This window comes from Temnothorax nylanderi, unplaced genomic scaffold (assembly GCF_030848795.1).
Source record: "Temnothorax nylanderi isolate EJ_2023f unplaced genomic scaffold, tnyl_v1.0 TNYL_tig0054_pilon, whole genome shotgun sequence".
Taxonomy (NCBI): domain Eukaryota; kingdom Metazoa; phylum Arthropoda; class Insecta; order Hymenoptera; family Formicidae; genus Temnothorax; species Temnothorax nylanderi.
This window is the reverse complement of record NW_027249116.1, coordinates 807,955-832,456: the sequence shown is the minus strand read 5'-3', so window position 1 is coordinate 832,456 and position 24,502 is coordinate 807,955. Positions and strand designations below refer to the sequence as shown.

Here is a 24,502-nt window from a genome sequence, read left to right as displayed (position 1 = left end):
ATTTTCTTTTTAAATCTTCTTGCTAGTCTGACGTGGCCAATTAATTTTTTAATTCGCATTTGTTGTAATTGTCGCATTTGTCAATTAACACACGTTATATTGTTAATATTATGTAAAAATAATCCCTGGTCGAAAAATGTCTCAGAATTTTACATATTATTAATCAGAATTTCTATAAAAATGTTCATACTTTCTCAGAATGCTCAGAATTTTTCAGATTTTCTTGTACGAATTACAACGTTTTCCAGAAAAACTCAGACAAAATAATAAAAAATATCTTAGATTTTTCCCCGCCAATACATCTCTGTAAAAATCTAAATATGAGAAATCTGTGCAATTTATCAGAAATTTTCATACATACTGATACTGATACTGAAATATTCCGAAAATCCTCATCCGATTATTTCTGAAAGTATATTTCTGAGAAATATATACTTTTTCTGAATTTTTCACAAGTCTCAATTCTTACAAAATTTCCGAGAAAATATGAGAAATTTTTTCACCAGGGAGAGTATGGTAGTTTATTAAAAAGTTTATTAAAAATAGTTAATAAAAGTTAATGAAATAAAGTTCATAAAAGTTGAAAACTTTTTTATTCACTATATTGGCGGCCTTAAACAGTTGCGCAAATTCCAAATATTCAGTTTAAATTTTTAAATCTTTATGGTAAATCAAGATTAACCAAGCGAGATTAAGGTGAGACTTACAAAATAAGAGATCATAATCTTGAGTCACGGTTTGAAGAAAGCGACTGTCGGAACTCCAATCGAGCTGCATCAATGGTTGCGTTCCGCGGATCTTGTTGCTTTTTTTATATGAAAATCCATCCCTGGACACTCTAAAGAGATACACACTGCCATTTTGAGAACCCATGGCCACAATTTCTCCAGCTGATCAGGCAGAAAAAAAATATCGAAACTATTTTCACAAAGAGACATATATATACGTAATTATTATTATTATTATATATATATATATATAATTAAAAGTAAAGAAAGTATATAACAAAGTACAAGTATAAAGAAAGTATCTTCGGAAGTAAGGTATCTTGTTTAAAAACTAGAAAACATTTAAAATTTATTACGAGTTATCGTTATATCGTAAGTGCATAACGACAAGAGATGATAATGCGACAAACAATTTAAAAAATATAACAAACTAGTGTCAGATCCTGTTGAATCTCCTTAAGGTAATTAGTCCGTGAATCGCAATTCATAAGAAAAATTTGAAAATTTTACTATATGTTAATAAATGTGGTATCTACACGTCTGTACAAATTAAAAGTAATTGACCGTCCCGAAAGCGAAATAATCGCTATCAAAAATTGCATTTTTTCCATGTATTGCATGCACAAAGCATACGGAAATCTCGTATTTTGAATTTTAATAATTAGAACAAATCTTAAGAAAGTGAAATGAAAAAACGGATATAGTAGAAGGACACTTTAGGAATACTAGTTATAAAAAAAACGAAATTATTGACCGTTTAGATTTACAAATACAATAATAAATAGACCTCGATTTTCGCGATTATTTGACGTAAAGAAGCGACTGGAGGAGAAAAATGAAAACATAGTCTTTTGTTCTGTGTGTGTGTGTGTATGAGTGTGTGAGGGACAGAACTATCCAAAAGTTTTCAGCCTGTAATCGTAAATAGTCGGATGTTTTAACGTCGATTTAGAGCATAAAATTTTAGATTGTATTGTCACAGACTAACTACCTTAATAAAAAGATTGAACAGATTTAAAAACATTAGCTGTTAATAATATAAATCATTGACAATGTAATAACACTTCAAAAGCTGTTGAAAACAAAGTGAAAGCTGCTTGATTAAAATTGTTCAATTGTTGTTCTTTTGTTTTTGCAAATTAAGTTACTGCTAATTTCAATTTGTATAATATTCAACAAGTAAGCTCGTGTCATACTAGGATTATATCCGATGCAAGACAGCGGTGATCCACACACTCTCAGGGTCGCCACGGCTGCACCGGTATCAGCCGCGAGTACGAGAAGATGACCCTCCGACGATCCCGCCGCTAACGCCACGCCAAATGGATGGAAGGCTATGCATATACACTCGAAACCCACCTATAACCCATAACATGAAAATATATAATGCTTACATTTACATATATAATCAACATCTAAAAATCCCTTTCCCTCCCCCCCCCTCTCTCTCTCTCTCTCTCTCTTTCTGTAACTGCAGAAAATAATAAATAAATGAAGAGTGGTATGTAATCAGCAACTATCGAAGACGTCTGAGAAGAAGATGCGTCAGAAAATCAGAATAAAATTCTGCACCAAACAGATAGAAAGATATGATGTATTTTATTCTTATCAACTCTTTGTATATTATAATAAAATAGTGATTACTTTTTGAATACAAAATATCACATGTGCGACCCTCGAAATTATTCTGTTTCTGTGGCAATTGTTCTCGTATTTTACGAATTATTAAAAAGTTCGCTATATTCTTATTAAATGATACCTATATATAATTATCTATCATTTTGTGTCAAGTGTGAGTGAACGGTGGCTGCAACAATGTACAGACATGTTTTGTGCGACTATGTGAATCTATGTATATAAATAGGTTTTTACAGTATTGTAATAGTCACACACACACACACAAGTTCCATTTGATTAATTTTATTTAAGATTAATATTTTCACAAAATTTACCTGGGTAGTCCACAATAGCTTGTGTCTTCGCCAGAGAGCGATATTCTTGTCATGTCCCGCGGTGGCAAAAACCTCGTCGTCAGGATGAACCGCCAAACCCCACAATTGTCTGCCATGGCCGAATACGACTTGGTTGAATCTTCTTTGCAGAGAACCTTCGAGGATGTTGTTCCGCGTGGTTCCCACATAAATGTTTCCATCATTCCGTCCGGGACGTTGCGGATATATACTGCGGACTCCGCCTACCGATTCTGGCAGCTACAACACGTAAGATTAGCTTCGCTCGAGTGAGGCTTGCTCGTCATGCAATCACCGTATAGTTTCGATCTAAATTCTAAATTATTGACGTAATTGGCTTTAAGCAGAAAACAATTAATTAATCGAAATTAAAATTGGAATATTATTTTTACTTAAATCGCTTGTCTCCATCTTCCTTTCCTAATTACGATAAGCGATTTAGGCTTTTCTCATTTCTATTTCGTTACCTATACATATAATAATAATTACGCGATCCGAAAAGAAGGGCATTAAAAGCAAAGGGTTAAAGTTATCCGATAGCCAGTCAGTATAATAGCCAGCCCAAAGGCGTGCCGTTGTCATCGACCAAATTACATTATTTAAAACGTTCAACCTTTGTGTCGGTGATGCGTTTGTAATTCTGCAATGAGTCCCAAGCGGCTATTTTCCTATCCTTTTCGCCGCCGGAGAGGAGTGTGCCTTCCGATAACATGACGAGGGAGCTAATGCCTTTGTTGTGCGCTTCGAATTCCATTCGTACAAAATATGCCCCGTCCGCGTCCACCGAATACACCGTGATGAAACCATCGCTGTCCGCCGTAACGACGTCGCCATCCTGTTCGAATTGGATGCTCGTCACGTGTGTACGGGATGGCTGAAAGTGTAAGTCGAATCACTTCTAAAAATTATACATTACAAATTGCAATAAAAATTATACATGTACGTGATACAAAATATTAAAAGCTACCAGGATATAATTTAATTGATTATACTCGAATACTTACCGGCTTGATGATGTCAGTTCGCTCGAAGAAACCGTCTTTTCGCCGATTCCAGAATGTCAAATGACCACGCCCATGTGTTATTAAGAGATTATCATCCAGTGGATGAAATGCCGCACCCGTCAGATCTTCTTGCATAGTCTAAATAAATCGTACGTGTAATACGTATTGTAGTATAATTTTCCAACAAAAATATATTTAAAAATTTTCATGTTTTTGAAGTGACAAAAGTGAAAAACGACGTCCGGGGCAAAGTCAACACCACGCCGTTTCGTCGGCTCCCAGTAACAAACGATGCTTGTCATGCAGCCGTATAGCTCATGACAAATGTATGCGCACGTCCGATCGCGAGTTTACCTGCATTAATTGTTTTTCAGACATGAGTTTAGATGAAGATAATTGAAAGTTCAACAATTTTTGTTCTCATTATTTCAAATGATTGTTCTAGCTACTTTATTCCGAATTTTTGTACTTTTTAAATACACAATAAACAATGTATTTTCATTTTCAGACAGTAAAAAATAAGTTCCAGATCAAATTGTGTCGATCAGACAAAGTGTTGAGTTTGCCCCGGCGGAGTGTCGAGTTTGCCCCGGCATTTTTCAATTCGAAAATTTGTCTTCGCGTCACTTTTCCTTTCCTGGCGGCAAAACAAAGCGACGTACAGCAAAACTTCCTGAATCAATTTTGTACCTGAAGAAACACTCTTTAAATATGTATATAAATTAATGGAAAATACGATGAGTGAGAGAGAGAGAGAGAGAGAGAGAGTGTGTGTGTGTGTGTGTGTGTGTGTGTGTGTGTGTGTGTGTGTGTGTGTGTGTGTGTGTGTGTGTAATTTTATGCATGATAAAATACTGGTAATATTCAAAATGTATGGCTTGTATATTCTTTTCTTCTTAAAAGTGTCGAATTAATACATTAATAAATTATTAATTAAAAATGTCACGGATATTATTATTAGGAAATTATCTTTTATTATGGACTATAATACTAATACTGTGCACGAAAAAGAAAAAAAATGAAACAACTTACCGCTACTTTCCCTAATAAGTGACCCCACTGCCATTGCCATACCGAAAGTATAGCTTCCCTTCCAGAATCCACGGCAAGTACGTAACTACCGCCATTCTATAATAATATCAAATAACTAAGAGTCTCCATGCATATAATATTTGTCAACTTATTATTACTTGTAATTGTCAATCGTTGAGTGCAGTAGTTGGAACATTGCACAATATTTGCAACTTGTCCTTTATTTCTTTTCAACAAACACAATAAATACTTTCGTAGAAATTACCTTTAGCCAAATTAAATGTAGTTACCAGTTGTGAAAATGCTAATGCTGAGACGCCCATTTGAAATTCGGTCATGCCGAACACGTATAGGGTGAGAAGAGTCTCCGTTGACCATATACGAACATGCGGCTGTGCCTTCCTATGCCTGCCCGCCTTTTGACCGGACGCGACGAGTTCCCTGCTAGGATGAACCTGAAATGGAGGTATTTTGCTTCTGATGGTGCTCAAGTTACATATAAATTACATTTTGAGTGTTTTTGGCCTTAATGATGATAAATAATTTATTATTTTTTTATTAATAATAAAAAGAGAAACACTCAATCTTTGTGAGATACGGAAGTACCAAATATTGTCTCGATTGACACACACACACGGGGTCTGTTTTCCATTGCTGAACTAGTGCAGCCAGTTCTACTATATATATACCTACGCAAACCTACTATACACGATACTTTTGGGAGTTCGATGTTTGATCTCTATTTTGCTTTGTCCTCACTTTTTCGAACGGAAAACATTATAATATACTTACCTCCATACACATAATATCCTCCGTGTGCCCAATATAATGTCGTTGCGCATTCTCTTCTCGATCGAAAAGTATCGCCACAGCCGCGACATAATACAATAATTCGCCACTGGGTAAAACCCAAAGATTTTTGCGAGTATCGGTCCCTCGATAACCGTAGACCCATTCAAGTTGCAGCTTCTTTTCAGGCGGCGAATTATCGACTGGAGGCAGATGAGAGGGAGGATAAAACGATCGTCTGAGTCCTCTGATTGTCACTCTGGCCGGTTCCTCGCGTAGCACTTCTACGACGCTATAATCTGCCAACGAGATATGACGAGTTCTTAATCTTGAAATATGTTCTTTACAAGAAGAAAGAGATTCGAGATTGAAAGTCAAACTTAAGAACTTAAGTTCGACTTTCGATCTCGAATATATATACATATATATATATATATATATAGACTAGTGATGAGATTATTTAAAACAGTCAGGACTGATCGTTGACTATTTTTACCGTTTACTCGAACAACTTCGGAGTCAGGAGCATACAAGGCTCTTGGTCTGCTCTTGCTGCGAGCCCTTCTCTGACGACTAACTTCTTCCACGACGGTGGATGGTCCACGTGACCTTGACCTTCGTACCGGAGATGCTACAACGCCACCGGCCATAACGACAGCCGATCCGGTACCCAAATAAAATGTATCCACATCCGCGAATTCGTTTCTCAATTGCGAGAAACTTCTCACCTGGTGGCATATTATACAGAGCAATTTCGTTTGCTGGATATTTTAGAGAATATCTATTATAAATATTATAATAAACTATAAAAAATATGATTTGTGAATGCTAGATATATGGAGTTCTTCATTCTCTTCATATCTTGTAGATTCGTTCCGCATAGAATAACGCATTCTAAAAGTTTCACTTTTATTAATTACCTCTTAAGACTACTTGTGCTATAAAATAAATATCTTTCGATGATCGCAAGAGTATTATATATCGCATTAAAATGAAATCTTTTACGAATTGATTATATTTTGATTTTTTTGCGAGACATTCATATTTATATAAATATAAATGAATAATAAGTTCTTGCAATTAAATATTTTAATTACAAGCGGCGCGTTATACGTACGTTGTTCAATTGGACCAAAAAATGTCAATTATTTTTTTATTCGCCATTTTTTCTCCCCATGTGACAATAATTTTACAAGAGAGAAGACGAGAGAGAGAGAGAGAGAGAGAGAGAGAGAGAGAGAGAGAGAGGGGTCGATGACGTGTTATTTGGCGAAGAAAATTGGCCCATTTGAAATTCATCACGATCGTGACCTAAAAAGATGAATCTCTGACCTTTTTACACACACACGTAGGAGCATGTTCGTCCCACTTACATCACGACCACCTCCTGTGAGAGACATATAACCGTGTAATTTATTACAATGTCAAAAATTCAAGCCGGCGTCGCGGTACTCGATGTTGCGCTGTTCCTTTTTCGACTCCATTCGTCGTACATTCTTGAACGATACAGTTCAATATTAATATATAGTATAGCAAGTATGCGTCACATAAGAATAGCGTATAAGACAGCTTTTAGAGCGCGAGAACGTTGGCGATGTGAAGGCTTCAAGTAAAGTAAAACTTTACGACGATCACATTCACACATTACACATCGAATAGGTATGCCCTGTAGCCAAAGTGTCGCGGGCAGAATTTTTGTTATCTTCTTTAATGAAATTTATACTTTGAACAGAACTTTCTACATTTCTAAAAATCCTATTTAAAATACATATATATGTGTGTGTTTAAACTTTTCCCAAATTTACAATAGCTCGAAAAATCGCAAAAATTAAAGAATACACTTTTGTAAAAGAATCGTGTCGTTTTAATGCAATATGTAATACCCAATTATCGGAAAACTCTTACCTTACAATTTCTTTCAAAGAAATTTCATATGTAAATATATATATAAATATGATACCGAATATATATAGTATATAATGATACTTCCTTCGTACAATCTTATTTGAAACGTGTATGTATATAGAATTCTCGAATATAATAATAACAAAATTTTTTTTGAAGGCAACTTATGGGACGTACAAACAAAAACTTTATTTCGTAGGATCTCGAACGAGGGCCGACCCCGTTTATCGTCATGCTTCGAGTTTTACCCTCGTCCTGCCTCTTCCCGTGGCGCGGCATGCATATTTATGGTTAACGTCGCTCTCACAAGTCGATTTTACAAGTACAATGCTGATATCTCAGATTTACATATGTCTTTTTTCTTTTTTATACTTTCAAATCACGCACTCTTTTCCAGATTTTTTCTAAATATGTTGACCGTAAAACGACATTTTAGCGTTGCATATATAAATATAAGAATTTAATAGATTTACAAATTAATTTTATTCAATAAAATCTAGTTTATGAAAAATTAGAATAAATTCCAATTTTTTTCTTTGGCGCGCAAAAAAGAATAAAAAATAAATTTAAAAATTTGGTAGAAAAATAATTTTGCCAAGCTTTTAGTATTGTTTTTTAATTTTAATTCATATTATATATAAATTTGAGTGATAATACTAACCTCTTGTCCTGAAACAGTGAACATCCTCTTAGCCCCATTCATTTTTAACACTTGTCCAAGATCTTCTAAAACTTCTTCGAAGGGTTGTGATGTACGAAGATTTAATAGAACTCGGCACTGACGACAAAATAAGATTAACACAGGTTGTATTTTTGACCAAACTGACATTTATTCTTAAGTAACTTAAGAATAAATGTCAGTTTGGTCAAAAATACAACCTGTGTTAATTTTTCACTGACAAAGCAAAGAATTTTGGAAAATAAGATTATTTTAAACTAGATTAGATTTTTGTATGTCCTTGAATACGTTAACAAATGTAACGACAAAGAAATTTTAACTATTTAGATATCAAGTAAAATAATTAAATTACTTCCAAAAATGTGAAACTATCACAAAGAAATTTTAACTCTATTCAGATATCAAGTAAAATAATTAAATTACTTCCAAAAATGTGAAATCAACTACTGCAGCTTCTCAATTTAAATAAAACGAATAATTGAAAAGAGATGGTTAAAATTATCCTTATAAAAAATGTAGGGGAAAATGTAAGCCCGGGTCATAACAGGATCACGGGGCATAAGGCATAATGGGATATGGTCGATAACTTTTTACAGAGATGCTGCCACGTAATGAAATGTTTCGAAATTATTACTCTTAAACGTCTCTAACCACGTGTTAAATTGTTATCAGTTTCTATATTATTTTTAAAAGAGAGAAAGAGAGAGAGAGAGGGAGAGAGAAATTAATGCGTAAATTAATATAGATCTCGGATGTAATAAAATAACAACTTTCGGTTGTTACCGCCTACCTGAACAGTATGGTCATGGTTGTTAACGATACGAATGACACGGCCCGAAGAGGGCTTTCCGCCCCCAGGGGGTGGCGCTTCTTCAGTGATGGAGGCTTTCCGGCTAAGACTCGGTACCGCTGGCGGTCTACTTTGCCACCCTCCAGCCCCACTTCCGGTCCCGGTGGTACCGCTCCTACTACCTCCACCGCCTGCTGGGGTAGTGTACCAGGTGTTGTTCTTCTTCCCGTAGCTGGCCGGCTATCGTGGAAGATTTAAAATTATTATTGTCATTAGTTTATTCGCCCGTTTTATACTTTCCGTGAGTTATATCTATATACAGCGATAGAGACATCCGCGAGGTGTGCTAAAATTATTATTTAAATCTACCAAACATATTTCAATGTTTTTAAGCTATTTCAATACACTATAGCATACAGCTATTATTATTATTTATTTCACTATATTTCACTATTATTATAACTTTAATTATCTCCTTTAACATATTTTATATTATATGACATTTTGAAAGAAATTCGGTAAAATAAGGCAAATTTGGCCTTGACGTATTTTCCCATCGTATCTCATATCCCGTCTCGATTTTAAATCCTTAATTAAAAAAGATGTAAGAGAGAAAAGTACAAAATTATAAAATATTTATAATATTTGTCTCATTACTTCTTTCTCACATTATATTCTTCTTTATATTATATCTGGATGTTATATATACGTTTAGATCAAAATCTCTGAGTTTTGTTTCGGGATATATATTTCGAATATGAATTTAATATGAAATATCGTCGTATCGCATAAATATTGAGAAAACCTGCATCATGTCGGCCGGCAGCGATATCACTTCAAAGGAATCGCTCATTAACACGACGAAACTATCTGTCCAGCAGCTCAAGTCTTGACTGTGATATTCGATCTCCGAGTCACTGCAGGAGTTCTCTATTTCTCGCCTAGGGTCAAAATCCGGTTCCGAATTTTCGTCCGATCGGGACGAAGACAAACTTGCAGACTCAATTGTGAATCTCAATTGACCCCTTGCAACCTTTGAAGATTCACTTCACTTTTGCCACATGTAAATATGTCGAATGTATGATACACGAACTCATATGACCCGAAAAAACTGGCATTTCACAGTTTGTCCTCTGTGGTATCAGTTTTTCTTGAAAATACGTATTTCTATATCTTTAATCGAATCTATTTTGACATCAATCCCCAACGATTCTCCACGAACATTGAAAATTAATAAATTCCCGTTACGGATGTTTTGGAAAGAACTGAACAAAGAGACATTAAACAAATGCGTCTGCGTCACGACAAATGTGTTTTGTAAAAAGATGAAAGATCGAACGAGATCTTGCTTTGATTACAATCGCGACCTCAGATGATTAAAGAAACTTGCATCATTTCACTGCGCTTATATATACGCGTTACGTTCTTGACAATTCTCAATATCTTCAATCGCAATACACAAATCCTTAATCTCAATTCTTAATGATCTTTCATAGTTATCAAAGATGAACAATGGAATTTTCTTATCGAGAATTGAGAATATTGAAAGAATTAAGCTAAAAGCGTAAAATAACGCGAGAAATCGCGACTTTTTTTTATTACGATCAACCGAGGAGATATTCACAGATTTTCGATTTCGACATTAGATTCACCAATCCACGGGAAAAGTTATGATATGACGATATTTGGCGTGAAAGTTACAATTAATTATATCTTTTCGACAATCTTGATTTGCGTGACACAATTGCTATCTCTCTTTCGAATACGGACGGAACAGGCTGATACAACCGCGACTGTGCTCAATGGACGACTACTGGGGCAAGCAGGAGGCGGGATAGTTGTATTGAAAACTGGGGTGCTGCAACATCCCCTACCACACCTCTTCACCTTACGTTACCATACCTTACGAAGGGCTTAAGCTGCCGCCGCTCAAGGACGACCAACCATCCCCCAACCCTTCACCTCCTCTTCCATTCTCTGCCTTCACCCCTCTTCTTACCCTCCGTATAGCGATACTAATCCAGAATGCTCTGATACTGCTTACTATAGGCAGTAAGGGAATTGCGACAATTTCCCTTTTCGTTCCCCTTTATTCCCCGTAATTTTTATGAATATATTGAGCGTGCTTTGCGTCACGGCACCTGGATGGCATTGTGCAATTTTTATTTCTTCTTTAAATGATGTACAGAGTGTCCATGAATTACTGAATGTTCCATTGTCAAGATTTTTTAATCCAAATCTTTGATTTTACCCAGATCTTTTTCTTCTCTTTGACTTTTATTCTCTACTCTTTGACGATCGATCGAAAAATGACGCATGAAAGATTAATTATTAAGGATTTTAGTTCAAACGCTTGCAATTTGCGTATGTATGTGTGTTGTTTTGTGAGTTTGTGCGCGCACATCTGCATGCAATTTTTATAAACTAAATACTAAAGCTATCAGAGTTTAATATTTTATATGTAAGAATTCAATGTATATACCGGATGGCCAATAGTAATCAGACGCATACTTCGACTAATCTTATTGTTATAGTCGAATGATCAATGGGCATCGTTTTGACTCTTGTTATAAGTTTGGATGATGCAAGTTCCACTGTGATTAGTGCTTGTTCCGATAAAAGGCGATAAAAGCATCCGCGGAAATTAAGAACGCCCACGCCTTCCTGATAAATCTCTCACGAAAAAAAACCTGATTTCCCAGGAAATTCAGCCCATATATTAAAGCACTTAACTTGATTAGCTACGTAAGACTAATACTAAAAATGGATCCTGAAGAGAAGAAAAAAAGAGCTAACGAGGCTAATATAGTCCAATAAGCTGAGTTATGACTTCAAAACACGCGTACTATCTCGCTAACAAAAGATCAGTCATTAATATTATACTTTTTACATCGTCATTCTTTTGTAACAAATCATGCGGGTAAAGAACATATTGAATTTTTCTCCAATGTCTTTCTCAAGTATTTTTAAACATATTACCGATTATATTAAAAGTTAAATTTAATAATTATAGTCTATTTCTGTCATTCTGTTCAAAGACAAAAGATTTTTATGTTTTTTCATTATGTATTACAGATTACAGATTCACGCACTAAAAAATTCAAGATTATTAAAAAATATATACGTGTATAACCTTTGAGTTGAGTGCCATAACAGCAAAGATATGAAACACTTAAATATTCATTCAAATATAATTATCTTGACAAATTTTGTAAGCATCAGTAATTTCATTTAAGAGAGGATTTGATAAAAAGAATAAACATCTTACATTAATCTAAATTAGTGCAAGTTATTGCAAATAGCTTTCGCAAAAGAATAATTGCCAGTCAGCGTATTATTAGCGCTGCCACCGTAGTTATCGGACCAAAAAAAGTGAAATAGTGACTGCTTTTTGACAAAAAAGTGACAAAAAGTAACCTTCTAGGCATTAAAATAGTAATCAAAAGTAACATTTTTAATCAAATTTTTAGAGTAATTAAGGTCATTTAAAAAAGAAAAAAAACATTTACTCTTATTTTCCGGGATTTACCTTTGGATAGCCAGAAATATACCTAACAAATTCTTTTCACAATATGATTTGAAATTTATAATAAGGAAAAAACAGAAATTTGAACGATATATTATTATACTAATACAAGTAAATCTCCGGTGCAATTTTATTAAATAAAATAAATAGTACATTTCATTACATATAATAAAATAAAGACTCAACCAAACAAAATAGAAGTTTAAACATTATTATTATCTAGATAAAGCAAAAAGATTTGAGTACTGAGTGGACAGTTCTGGCTATCCAGACCATGGATGTCTCCGAGCTGGTCGCGAAAGGCCAAACGCAAACATTCTTTTGTATATTTAGCAATTGTTTTCATCTTTGCATTTTTGTTTTCGGCAGCATGATTAGATAGGTTCCATCCGGAGCATACTATTAGCGTTATTGTGTCATTCTGTCCTTGTTTTACAATTTACATCTAAGCGATAAAGATAGACGTAGTACCTTTCATATCAGCAACGCCACTTGTTTAGCATTCGGTTCGCGGTTCGCTAATTGTAAGTAATCAGATGCTGAGACACCGGACCCGAATACCAAGTAAGTAAGCTACAGTGAACGAGTAGCAATTGTTAGCAGACGAGACAACAAAAATACGAATAGAATACTTGTGTTTTACATGTTATGTTGATTACATGTTATAATGTTTTACAAATGTTATATCAGCTCAGGAAAAGAAAGGTGACTATAATGACATTTTGAACAATAGTGATATTTTAGTGGCTTGTAAAAAAAAAGGTGATAAAAAGTGATTGAAGTGACTGAATGGCAGCGCTCTATATTATATACGAAATTTGTATCCTCAATATAAGAATGCAGGTATAATAGTCGAAATGTATTCATACAGAATAAAGGTTAGCCCACTATTCGTTTTCTCGCAGATCAACCCTTCCGTTCTCTCTCTCTCTCTCTCTCTCTCTCTCTCTCTCTCTCTCTCTCTCTCTCTCTCTCTCTCTCTCTCTCTCTCTCTCTCTCTCTCTCTCTCTCTCTCTCTCTCTCTCTCTCTCTCTCTCTCTCTCTCTCTCTCTCTCTCTCAAATTTGCATTATAGAAATTTCATAACTAATAATCTCGTTATTTGGTTTATTGAGATTTTACATAAGGAACAAGAGAGAAATGTATCTTCTTATTCTTTTACTAATTTTAATTTTATAAATGTAAAATTTACGCACGCATGCACGCACGCGCATGCGCGCGCGAAATATTGTCTGGTTTTATATATTATATTGTGTATCATATTCATTTTAAATAATATATTATATTAATTTTGTCATAATTTAAGTATTTCTGTCATATGCCGTGTATGTATAGCAGGTATACAATGCGTGTAAAATTACAATATAATTGCGACTATCGCGTGCAATGTCATCTGAGTTGATTATAATTCCGAAAAAAGATTAGAAAAAATTGCGCGGTTGATAAGCCGCGACAATAAATCTTTTCGATAAGCCTCTCAATGCCAAACTTAATGCTTAAGAATTTCTTAAATATCTTAGCAGATTAAGAACAAAGTTTTAAATTTAGAAAATTATGAGAAGATATTAATAACAAAGACATAATAAGATACTTATACGAAACTGTTCAGTCAATCGAGTGTAATCGACGAGAAAGTGGAAAATTTCTTGGAAAATTGTTGGAAAAACCAATAAGAGACGTATAGAACAAGTCATTTTACCGGGTTGCATATTTTTCGTGAAAAAGACATATCTAGTTAAATAGATTAGCGCTACATTTATATTCAAGCTTTCTGCTTTCTCAACACGACTACACACACAAATAAAATAAGAATTATTACATACTTTCAATTTTACATTTTATCGTTTATTCATTTATTGTATAATATATTGTACAATATATTACAGTTGTGATTTGTGTGTTTGATATTTTAAATATTTTTATCTTTGTTTATTACCCACATGGCCACATAAATAAATTTTCTAAGAAGTTAATTTAAAGTTTGAAAGAAAAATGTTCTAGGAATTGGCATAGCTGAGATTTAACTCTTTTAAAAATCTTCCAAGCGAGCAATGCAATACAATTGGCTGACAATCTGCCGTAAATGATATTATTGATATTGATAAAGCACCGCGTACAATTGTAGAGAAGAAAAACCTATATCGTGATTTCGCCAAACGATTTTTCTTCTACTTCTCTTTTCGCTCGTTTCTAACTTAACGTGAGGTATCCTTGCGATATGAAAATGAAGAACGTGCTCATATATATGTTGCGTGACGATAGCAAGGTCTCGTGATTCAAAACGTGCCATAGCGATTACGGAAAAATAATTCGCCGGAGAAAATAATAGCTGGAGTAAGGAGCACTCGTCAGCTATCGCTCGATAGAGCAGCGATTACGGAGAAGGATAAGAAGTCTAGCTAAACTAAAAAGTATATCTAATGAATGCTAATGAAAACACTTGTGTGTATATATTGCGCACTTGTCGCGTTTCTTTGATTCCCACGCTATCTTTATAGTGACATGAACTACGGCAAACAATGCAATCGATCACGGAGATATCAATGCTGGGACTGTCGTTGATTTGCGCATGAATAAATGGCTATACAGCCATTCGAAGCACAGGAAATTACGCGCGTGCGTGCGTGCGTGCGTGCGTGCGTGCGTGCGTGCGTGCGTGTGTGTGTGTGTGTGTGTTTTATGTATACGTTTTATATACAGATCGCTGATAAAGATAAATTTAAGGAAAATTTAACACAGAAATTAAGTTATCGAGAAAAATGAAAAGCGAGAGTAGATGAGAGAACAATCGGCAAAATATGATTTTTCTGGAGCAACGACCTTAACTTTAAGATTACTTGAAATCTTTAAAAGCAGCGTTTTCTCGAAGGTAAACCAAGCAAAGAGAGAACTTGGTGTTTATTGATCCCAAGAGGCCCGGTTGACCAACGGTCAATGAGATACGGTCTCTCCCCCATTCTCTTGCCACCCTCTACAACGGCCTTCTTAACGGAAGTAGGAATTCCCCCCCCCTCCCCCCTTCCCTCCCCCTCCCACCTCCCACTTACTACTCCGTGATTCATGCGTTCTCAGGTGTTCTGACCAAGAAAATCGAGTTGGTTACTATTATGAAATCATCAAAGAATTCAAGGAAAATTCATATATAGTTTGGGAAACTACGAACCTTAATTACTTCTATTTCATTAAGTTTTCTAGAGAATTATTAACAAAATCTTAATAGCAATTTTGTGAAACGTAATCTATATATGCGGATATAGACCTCTTATTGTACTTACAAAAGATTGCCGTATTCCTATTATTTATGCAGTTACAGTGACTGTAGGTACATATTTTACGTTCTAAGGATTGTGCACATGGCACACACGACTGGCAATAGTGACTTCTTGTTGGTATTATGTAATTAGGTCACCAATAGCGTGGCAAGCAACGCAAGGAACAAACACGCAATTTGCGCTTGGAAAAGAGAACGAAGGTGAACGAACATATAATAAAAATCTAATTAATGGCACGAATCTCTGTCGTGATAGCATAAGTGTAAGGACGTGTACTTAATATGTTAGGTTGTCAAAAATGACGATAATGGGAATGCAAAACAGACCGACGTACTACATATTTCGCGCAATATAGGAAGTGACTCTGAAGGAATGAAACCTCACGATTTTTGTATCGCGGTATCTTTCAGTTATAATTTCATTATTCGTAGATGAAATTTAATATAAATCGCGGTCTTTCTTTTACAAAAATGTTAAACTATATATAGACAGATGTCCGATTACAAATGGAGCAAATTTGGAGTAGCTTGCGGATAAATAAAAGCTTATTCAGTTCCTTATTCTTCAGTTTCAAGTAAACTTTTGCAAAACTCTTAGGCCCGGTTGCACCAACGTCGCATAACATTTAATCTTAGCTTAACTCACTCTTCGTCTCTTTCTAACTGTCCCCTTAGAAACGTTGGTGCTACCGGGCCTTAAACTTTATAAGAAGACTTGATTATTAACATGTTTGATATAAAAAATTTACAAGGAAAACAGAGAACTAGAACGGAAAAGTTTCTGTTGAATTTATACGATAACGAAAAAAATTGACTTTGAATTAACTGAAAATTTGCAGAAAAGGATAATTTGGAGTATCTTGTATATATCTGAATATTCTACACATTACTATGTGACGAGAAGAGAAAAAACGCCATGAAAAAGATGTTCTAAAAGAATTGCTCTGTTTAACAAAGGTATATTTTACAAATCGCGATAGTATCAAAATAACGGCAGAAATGGCTTTGAGAGCAGAGTATAGAGAGAGAAAGAGAGAGAAAGAGAGAGAAAGAGAGAGAGAGAGAGAGAGAGAGAGACCAGAGCATGGAAAGAAATCTAGGGAGAGAAATAGGAGAAAGAAGAAAAAGAAAGGGAAACTCTGACGGAGGAAGAAATACACGTGACCACTCTACGCAAACTCATCCCCGTTCGATACCAACCGACACTTTAAAATCACTATTACGTTTCTCTATTTCCTTATTACACATTTCCATTGTTTAAGGAGTAAAAATTATCTCTCCCTTCTTTCTCTCACTGTAAACGCATCTGCCCGAATATTACAGCACAAGATTGAAAGGACATGTTTGGAGCATACGCAAGACGATATGTATCGCGTTTAAATATTCATATATCTTAATTTAAAATTGTATTTAAGCAATTTATTAAATGTAAGTTGTTGGCAGAAAAGTTAAATGCGAAGTCATAAGATAGTCACAAGATATACAATATTAAATTAAACATTTAAAAAATGCAGTTTCAGATCTTCGAAAAATGTTAAAAAATGTTAAAAATTATTTAAAAACTTATAAAATTAATACGGAAAAATTATCTCGAATGATTATCTTGAATAGTCAAATCGTCGCTTTGCCACCTTCCCTCCTTTGCTTTTCGCTTTCTTTCTCTTTAGCTAATCAAATTGTAAAGTGAGTTGTACATTTCAGAATACTGATCTGGTGAGAAGTTAGTTGAGGTCAATCGGCATGCAAAGGCCAGTTGTTTAATGGAAGAATCATGCATAAGCTCTAGCCACTTTGGTGTATTAAAGAATAATCCTACATATAGTTGGCGATCGAAGTAACTGGATCGTAATTGCATCAAAGTGCATCGTAATACACAACGAGTTAAATTGGTCACACCTTTGAAGCAACGGAAGGGTGTGATCCATAATGCCGAATGACGTAAGACAAAATAAAATTGCTTCTCATCCATTGCACTCATAAACTTAACAAGCAATCAGATGATAGAATAGATAAGAAACATTTTTATTTGTTAGTTCTTTTCTATAAATTACAACATAATTATAAATTGTACAATATTATAAATAAGCATTTAGTACTGTATATAAAATGTTGGAGCAAGGCAAATCATAAAATTTAAAATCATAAAATTAAAATATATTTAAATTTATATATATAGGTATTATTTCTAGGGGGCGGAGGGGGAAGGAGAGAAAAGAGCGCTCTCCGCTCAAATACAATTTTGCGTTGCGTGCGGCCTGCTTTAAGAAACTGATCTGGGCCAGATACACACAACGTCCTCGTCGTCGTTGCGTCGTCGTCAGCAACATTACATCGAGTATTCTTATAAATCGTTATTATATCACATCTCTCTAAAAGTTATTTTAAAAAATCTATATTCCGACACATTTATAGCGGCACGCTAAATTCTATAACCGCATTATTAGTATATTGTATTTTTTACTCTTTTTTAATCCTATACAACTTTTGTATAAAACGTGTGTGTGTGTGTGTGTGTGTGTGTGTGTGTGTGTGTGTGTGTGTGTGTGTGTGTGCGCGCGCGCGCGCGCGCTTATATGCGTTTTTTGACGGTTATTTTAAAATATTATTCATAGATAACAATTTCAAAATACGATAGCAATAATAGTATATGGTTATTGATAATTGGTTATTCGTATTATTAATCCGCATATGAGAACGAAGGAAAGCTCGAAACTTTGCAATCTTTTTTCAATTTTCGTTACATTTCTTTTGTACTAAAGAAAAGATATGGCATAGATTTAACTCCATATATTCCGTATTTTATTCCTCCTAATTTAGATATTATCATTATATTCTCATTAATACTTATTCGCATAATTATTAATTAATTAGTTTTTACTAATCTTGTAGTGTTGTTTTTATATTTTTGTATTTTACTGTAAAGAAGATAAATAACAAAGATTTTAAAAGCTACATAAGTTTAACGTATACTTTTACATTTGTCATAAATATAAATATGTCATTTCTCATGCGTGGTGAACATCGGCGAAAGGAAATAAAACGCCAGAATGTTCGCATTTGTAGCGCGATGAAGTCGGTCGTGCTTTGAAGAAGACGTATTTACAACGTCAGTCAAGTTCACGAGTATCGAGGTTGTTACCAGCTAGCGCTTTAATCGGATGTGATTAACACACACACTTTCACTATCTACGAAACGTGTTCCTGTACTTTCTCTTATCAAGATTACATCAACTATTAAATCAATTTATTTTATCTAAAAAAAATTCATAAATCATATTATTTATGAAAGTGGAAATTAATTAATAATTTTTGAATAAACAAATGTGTATGTTCCAGACCGTTCTAAATTGATTTTAGATTCTACCAACCAAAGTTTCATTCTTAAGATATGCGATATACATATCATTTAAACAATAATTCTTTGATTTATCCTTTCTGCAATAATCGAACTCTCGTGATGTATCGCACAAAGATCGCACAAAGATCTCTTACCTTGAAAGTCTTGTAGCTGGACACTACGTAAGAGGCACCGTCCTCAAGTTCGTCGAGATGGATCTTTCGATCACCGTCCATCGAAAAGATGTGGCGCGCCCCTCTCGGCAAATCCATCCGAAGAGACAATCTATCCAGTAGAGCCTCCAAAGAACCAATGTCACGGCCAGGTTTAAATCTGAAAATATTCAGAGACTTCTCTAAAGTATAAATATAGAGTAATATAGAGTTTCAAAGCCCTACGAGACATCCTTTTGAAATCCTTTGATCAATTTCGATTGAATTTTCCCTTAGAAGTATTATTAATTACATTATTGTAAAATGAAAGAGTAATATATAAGATTGAAGACTTTAATCAATGCCACAAAGCTAATATACAAAACGTGAAACGTTTTAATCTTTATTCAGATTTTAATTCATATAATTCATAATTTGACGATTGAATGCGTTTAAGCAACATTTATTTAAATCTAAATATAATTCACTGCAAATAAATGTTATCTTTTTTAGAGTAGGGTCCTTTTTCGTCGTGACAATGCTTTTGCGTCGACGATGCTTGATGCTTTTACATTAATTAAATGCATTTTTATAAACCTTCGATTAAAATATTAATTAGAATGTTAGTCAACTAAATAAACATATTGTTCAGAGACACATTGGCATGCATCGCGTATTTCTCTTTTTGTAAATATTTTTCAATTTTTTATATATCTTTCACCATTCTTTCAAAAAAGTTTTAAAGAAGAAATTTGATTCTTTCTTCTTTCAAAATAATTTTTATTAAATTTTGACACAATGAGAGACACTTTATTAATATCATCACGTTTGTGTATAAACCATTAATCAATATTTTTAAAACATGTATGCTTATATAGATTTATTCAAAATGTTGAAAAATATTTTTGTAAAGTTTTATTTCATCTTACACGTGCATTATTTATTCAAAATATTAAGTTAATATTTTGTGTGTGTGTGTGTGTGTGTGTGTGTGTGTGTGTGCGTGCGCGCGCGCACACACACTCTCGCCTCGAAAACACACACACACACACACGTACGTACGGACGTATGTATGTGTGTACGTATGTATAACTCGCGCACACGTGTGTGATTAATTTTTTATTTTATATCATATCAATATGTTAATCATTTTGTTTCAATCTCTGTATAAAATTTGATAGTAATTACTTGAACAATTATTGAGTATGTGTTTTATGTTACTGAAACAAAAGAGAGATGTATAGAACAGCGAAAAAATAAGAAATTATCTATATTTGTTATGCTTTCTGTGCCATTATGCCTTCAGATTAGGAAGAGAAAGATGTTTTTATCTTAATTGTGTGAGATACGCATAATGAATAAAATGTTACGACATATAATGTTAAGTTTAGCAAGTATGTTTCTCGATTTTAGGCTTTTTCAGGCTTCTTGGTTCGGTTAGAGGTATTGACCGAAACGATGCTTACCTGAACTCCACTCCTGGAAAGTAGGGATCGCCATTTTTATAAAAGGTGACTCTTCTCGCTCGCCAGTAGCCGAGGTTGTTATATCTCGCTCCTTGTAGCTCGTGCCGGCTCTTGGGTCGGCTCGGCTGCTCCGACTGCTCCGGAGGCGGCATGCGGGGACTGGAGGGTCTGCTCTGCCTCCAGTAGCCGGCCATGCCGCCTCCACCCCCACCTTCACCACCGGCCAACACACCCCCGACCTCTTCTTGCGTCGTCATTCCACCCTCCACTGCGATTCCACCCTCCACGTCCCCGTCCTCCTCCTCCTCCGCCTCCTCCTCTTCCTCCTCTTCCTCCTCCTCCTCCTCTTCTGCCTCCTCTTCCTCTTCGTCGTCCTCCACCGGCATCGCCGATGCCGCGGTGGGCGTCGCGATGCTCGCGGCGACACCGCCCTTGGACGAATTCTCGTGAATCCGCGACGTTTCTTGCTCCTCTTTCTTCATCGCATCTGAATGAAGTAGAGTCGGAATTTTTTTAAGCTGACTTAATTGTTAGCCAAATACCTGTATCGCGATCATCCTCAATCTTAAATTTTGCCTATTATTAACCATCCGTACTTTTGTAAATAAAATTTCCTTTTTTGCACTGCCTTCCCACACTACTACACTTTTGTCACTTGGCCACGCTTGCCTAGAATAAAAATGACTAACTGCATGATTATCCACACGACGTTATCATTTCACGCGCGTGCCAATAATGCTTTAGACTCTTTAGAGATTAAAAAAGGAAACGATTGAGGAAAGAGTTCAAAGTAAGAAGACTGCTTGAGATCTGAGTTAAGAATATCGAGTTCAATTATATGTATAAAGTTCAAGTATATAGAGTCCAAGTTAATGTATGTGATGTAACTGTCGAGGATCGATTCTCGTTCACGTACGTGATTGAAGGTATACTTGAGAGCAATCTGAGTCTCCCTCTCTCTCTCTCTCCCTCTCTCTCTCTCTCTCTCTCTCTCTCTCTCTCTCTCTCTCTCTCTCTCTCTCTCTCTCTCACCTGCGTCCTCCACTGTCGTCGCAGTTGCAACAGCTGTTTGGTCACCAGTCTCGCGATCACCACTGTCAACCTTGTTACCGCCGCCAGCGACGAGGAGATCCTCGTTCTGCTCGCCCTGTCTGCTGGCACGCGAATCCGGCTGATTTTCAGTCTCGATCATCCGCAAAGCGAAGCCGCCGCCACTTCCGCGCGTCCTTACTCGACCAGTGCTCTTACGATTGCAGAAAAAGATTCCAGATCCTCAACGGATAGAGAAAAGTTGAATTTTGTACCTCAGGACCTAGGTGTTTGCAACCTGGGTGTGGAACAAATGTATTACAAAGTTAAAAAGATTAGTTAAAAACTATAAGGGAATTAAGAATTGAAATGTATAACAAAGGTGAAACAAATTGTTAAAATGTCATGACAGATATTAATTTTACTAAAGGAGAGACTTAATGGACAATCAGAATGAAGTAAAAAAGATAAATCTCGTCAAATATTATTACAACTACAATTCCATGCAATTATAGCAACTCTGCAATGTATAATTGTACGATCAACAGATTTTGCATCATTGAGTCTATAGTATTCTAATCGCGTCTACAATATCGAAAAAAAAATATATATATATATACAGGGTGTCCATGAGAATGTTTGGTACTTTAATATTATGAATTATTATAAAAATGAAGGAGTATTTGCTTTTGTATTCCCGATATGTAAACATTATACATATACATATATCATCGAGCGAGTGAATTTACCTGGAAAATTAAACGCCGATTAGAGCGCACCGCGAACGCGAGTGGAGCTCGTTGTGAACGATGTTTTTTGACATTTCAAGGTTTCTTACAATTATGTAGATCGGAACATTGCACGAATCGCCACTTTGAGAATACTGTGAGTGCTGGCCAGTCTCGATCACGTGTTGCGTGATAGCCAACGGGATTCCCGATCGATCGGCCGTTTTTATTTCGCAACTGCAGCTCCCACTGCAGGTCCATCGATCAGCAACTCGGACAATATACACATATGTATATATATTTTGTCAACTCTCATACGTCGCCCCTTTACGCTCCTGTTACGGTTACGGGTGACTGCGACTGACTACTGATAGTACTGATATATACATGGCATGCTATAATCGTAATATCTGTTTAGTTTTCGGATCTTACCGCGATTTTAATAACGATAACGTTACTTTTGTCTGAGTTCTGGCTTTATACCTTTTACATAGTTATAGTATTTTTGTAATCAAGTCAAGTCGGCCGCGATATAACTCGAATAGCTATCCTCTGCTAGCCAGCACTCAGCAGCCCCTGCATCTGCATAGCGCATAGTGCACAGTGCATGGTGCATGCATGAGACTGAGACGGTTGACGCCGTGCGTGACACACCATTCTCGAATGCAAAACAGTATCGGGTATCGGGTGCTTTCCGCAATGATTTATACGCTCGTTTTTTATCTCGTTCAATCTCTGTGTTATTTAGCGACTATTTTGCCATTTCGAATGATAACAACGATAAATCGCGGATGCAAAAGCGTTGTTTCATACAAACATATTATCATATTAATTCACACTCACAATCAGTCCAATAAAGTCAATAGAAGGAAAAATTTTATAGTAATATTTTAGACGAGAATGTCTACTTTCTTTTGTTTGAAAATATAGATTTAAGACACTAAAAAAACACTAAAAAATTTAAATCGCATATTAAAATTTTGCATCCTATTTTATAAAAATTACTCGGATTACGGCATTTACATTTCGCCCTTAGTATGTTTTGTTTTTCCTTTTTTTACTAATTTTCTCAATATATTCAATCGAGCCTTTTTCGAGGGTAAGATTTATCTTTCTTTATTAAACATTGTTCAATTTAAATTGATTAAACTCATGTTTCCTTATTTAAATTTTGAGAAAAAAAATGTTATTAGAAATTTATTTTGCACTCCATTGTCAAAAGAAAGTAAAAAAAAATGGTTGAAAAACAAAGGTTTGAAGCTAAGTCGATTAAGTATATCTCGATTGATAGAGATCACTTTCTGAACCGTATCATCACATTCGTCGTTACGTTATAATCGTTAAACATTTTTAAAAAGTATAAAAGATATCAAAAGTGGAAACATATATAATTATATAATAGCATAGCTGTGTGTAACGGTGTTATAGTTTTAACTTTTCATTTAGTAGATATATTAAGTATACGATAAACGATAAACTGCATTTTCTGCCAACTTGGTTCGATCCATATCCGATCAACTGCAATGGAAATAACAAAGCGCGAGACTCCGCTGGCGGCTGGCGCTGAGGAAAAGCACTCAAGTTCACCAAAGTTCACTGACACTACGCCGCGCCGCGCGGCCGCGATCGGGCGATAATGCTGGATAATGCCGATAATCGCCGACGATCGGGGTGAAAAATTCTCTCACGGCATTATCTCATTCGCGAAATCATTATCACGGCGCGGCGGCGAGATTATATTGACGCGGGAGTATGCATGGCTCGCGGACGAATCACCTTATCGAAGTTGATTCGGCTGAATCGCGGCGATTGCGGCGGCAGTATCGCAGTATACATATTCATGCGTCCTTCGACGATGGCGTCCCGACGTCGAGTGACCGCGCGCAACCTCAGCAACCTCAGCGTCCTCGGCGCCGTCCTCCGCCGTCTCCGTCGTCTCCGTCGTCGCTCTTTGCTCACTGACACGGCCGACGTCTGTGGCCTAGCTGTGCTCTGTGCTCTATGCTCTGTGTTTGGCAACCGGCGACCGGCGACCGGCGACCGGCGTACGCGTCTGACAGTCTGACGCAGGGCGTCGATGCCAATGCCGATGCCGAT

The 24,502-nt window shown here is 35.7% G+C and overlaps 1 protein-coding gene across 3 annotated transcripts in view; it reads right to left on the bottom strand.

Moving 5' to 3' along the window:
- Dcx-emap (Doublecortin-domain-containing echinoderm-microtubule-associated protein) overlaps positions 1–24,464 on the bottom strand; it is a 29,039-nt gene extending 4,575 nt beyond the window's left edge. The window contains exons 1-15 of one of the 3 annotated variants that reach the window (XM_071706854.1): positions 24,182–24,464; positions 21,681–21,975; positions 20,649–21,135; positions 19,186–19,363; positions 8,898–9,137; positions 8,090–8,206; positions 6,020–6,251; positions 5,527–5,822; positions 5,025–5,189; positions 4,735–4,830; positions 3,703–3,840; positions 3,312–3,572; positions 2,681–2,938; positions 1,925–2,087; positions 708–890 (exon numbers count right to left, since the gene is read on the bottom strand). In XM_071706854.1, the coding sequence (XP_071562955.1) occupies positions 708–890; positions 1,925–2,087; positions 2,681–2,938; positions 3,312–3,572; positions 3,703–3,840; positions 4,735–4,830; positions 5,025–5,189; positions 5,527–5,822; positions 6,020–6,251; positions 8,090–8,206; positions 8,898–9,137; positions 19,186–19,363; positions 20,649–21,135; positions 21,681–21,840 (2,974 nt within the window). In that variant the 5' untranslated portion in view covers positions 21,841–21,975; positions 24,182–24,464. Of the gene's footprint in view, positions 1–707; positions 891–1,924; positions 2,088–2,680; positions 2,939–3,311; positions 3,573–3,702; positions 3,841–4,734; positions 4,831–5,024; positions 5,190–5,526; positions 5,823–6,019; positions 6,252–8,089; positions 8,207–8,897; positions 9,138–9,702; positions 10,163–10,598; positions 10,698–19,185; positions 19,364–20,648; positions 21,136–21,680; positions 21,976–24,181 lie in introns of those variants that run through there. The other 2 variants (XM_071706856.1, XM_071706857.1) reach the window with 2 other exon arrangements.
- Between the last annotated feature and the right edge of the window lie 38 nt (positions 24,465–24,502).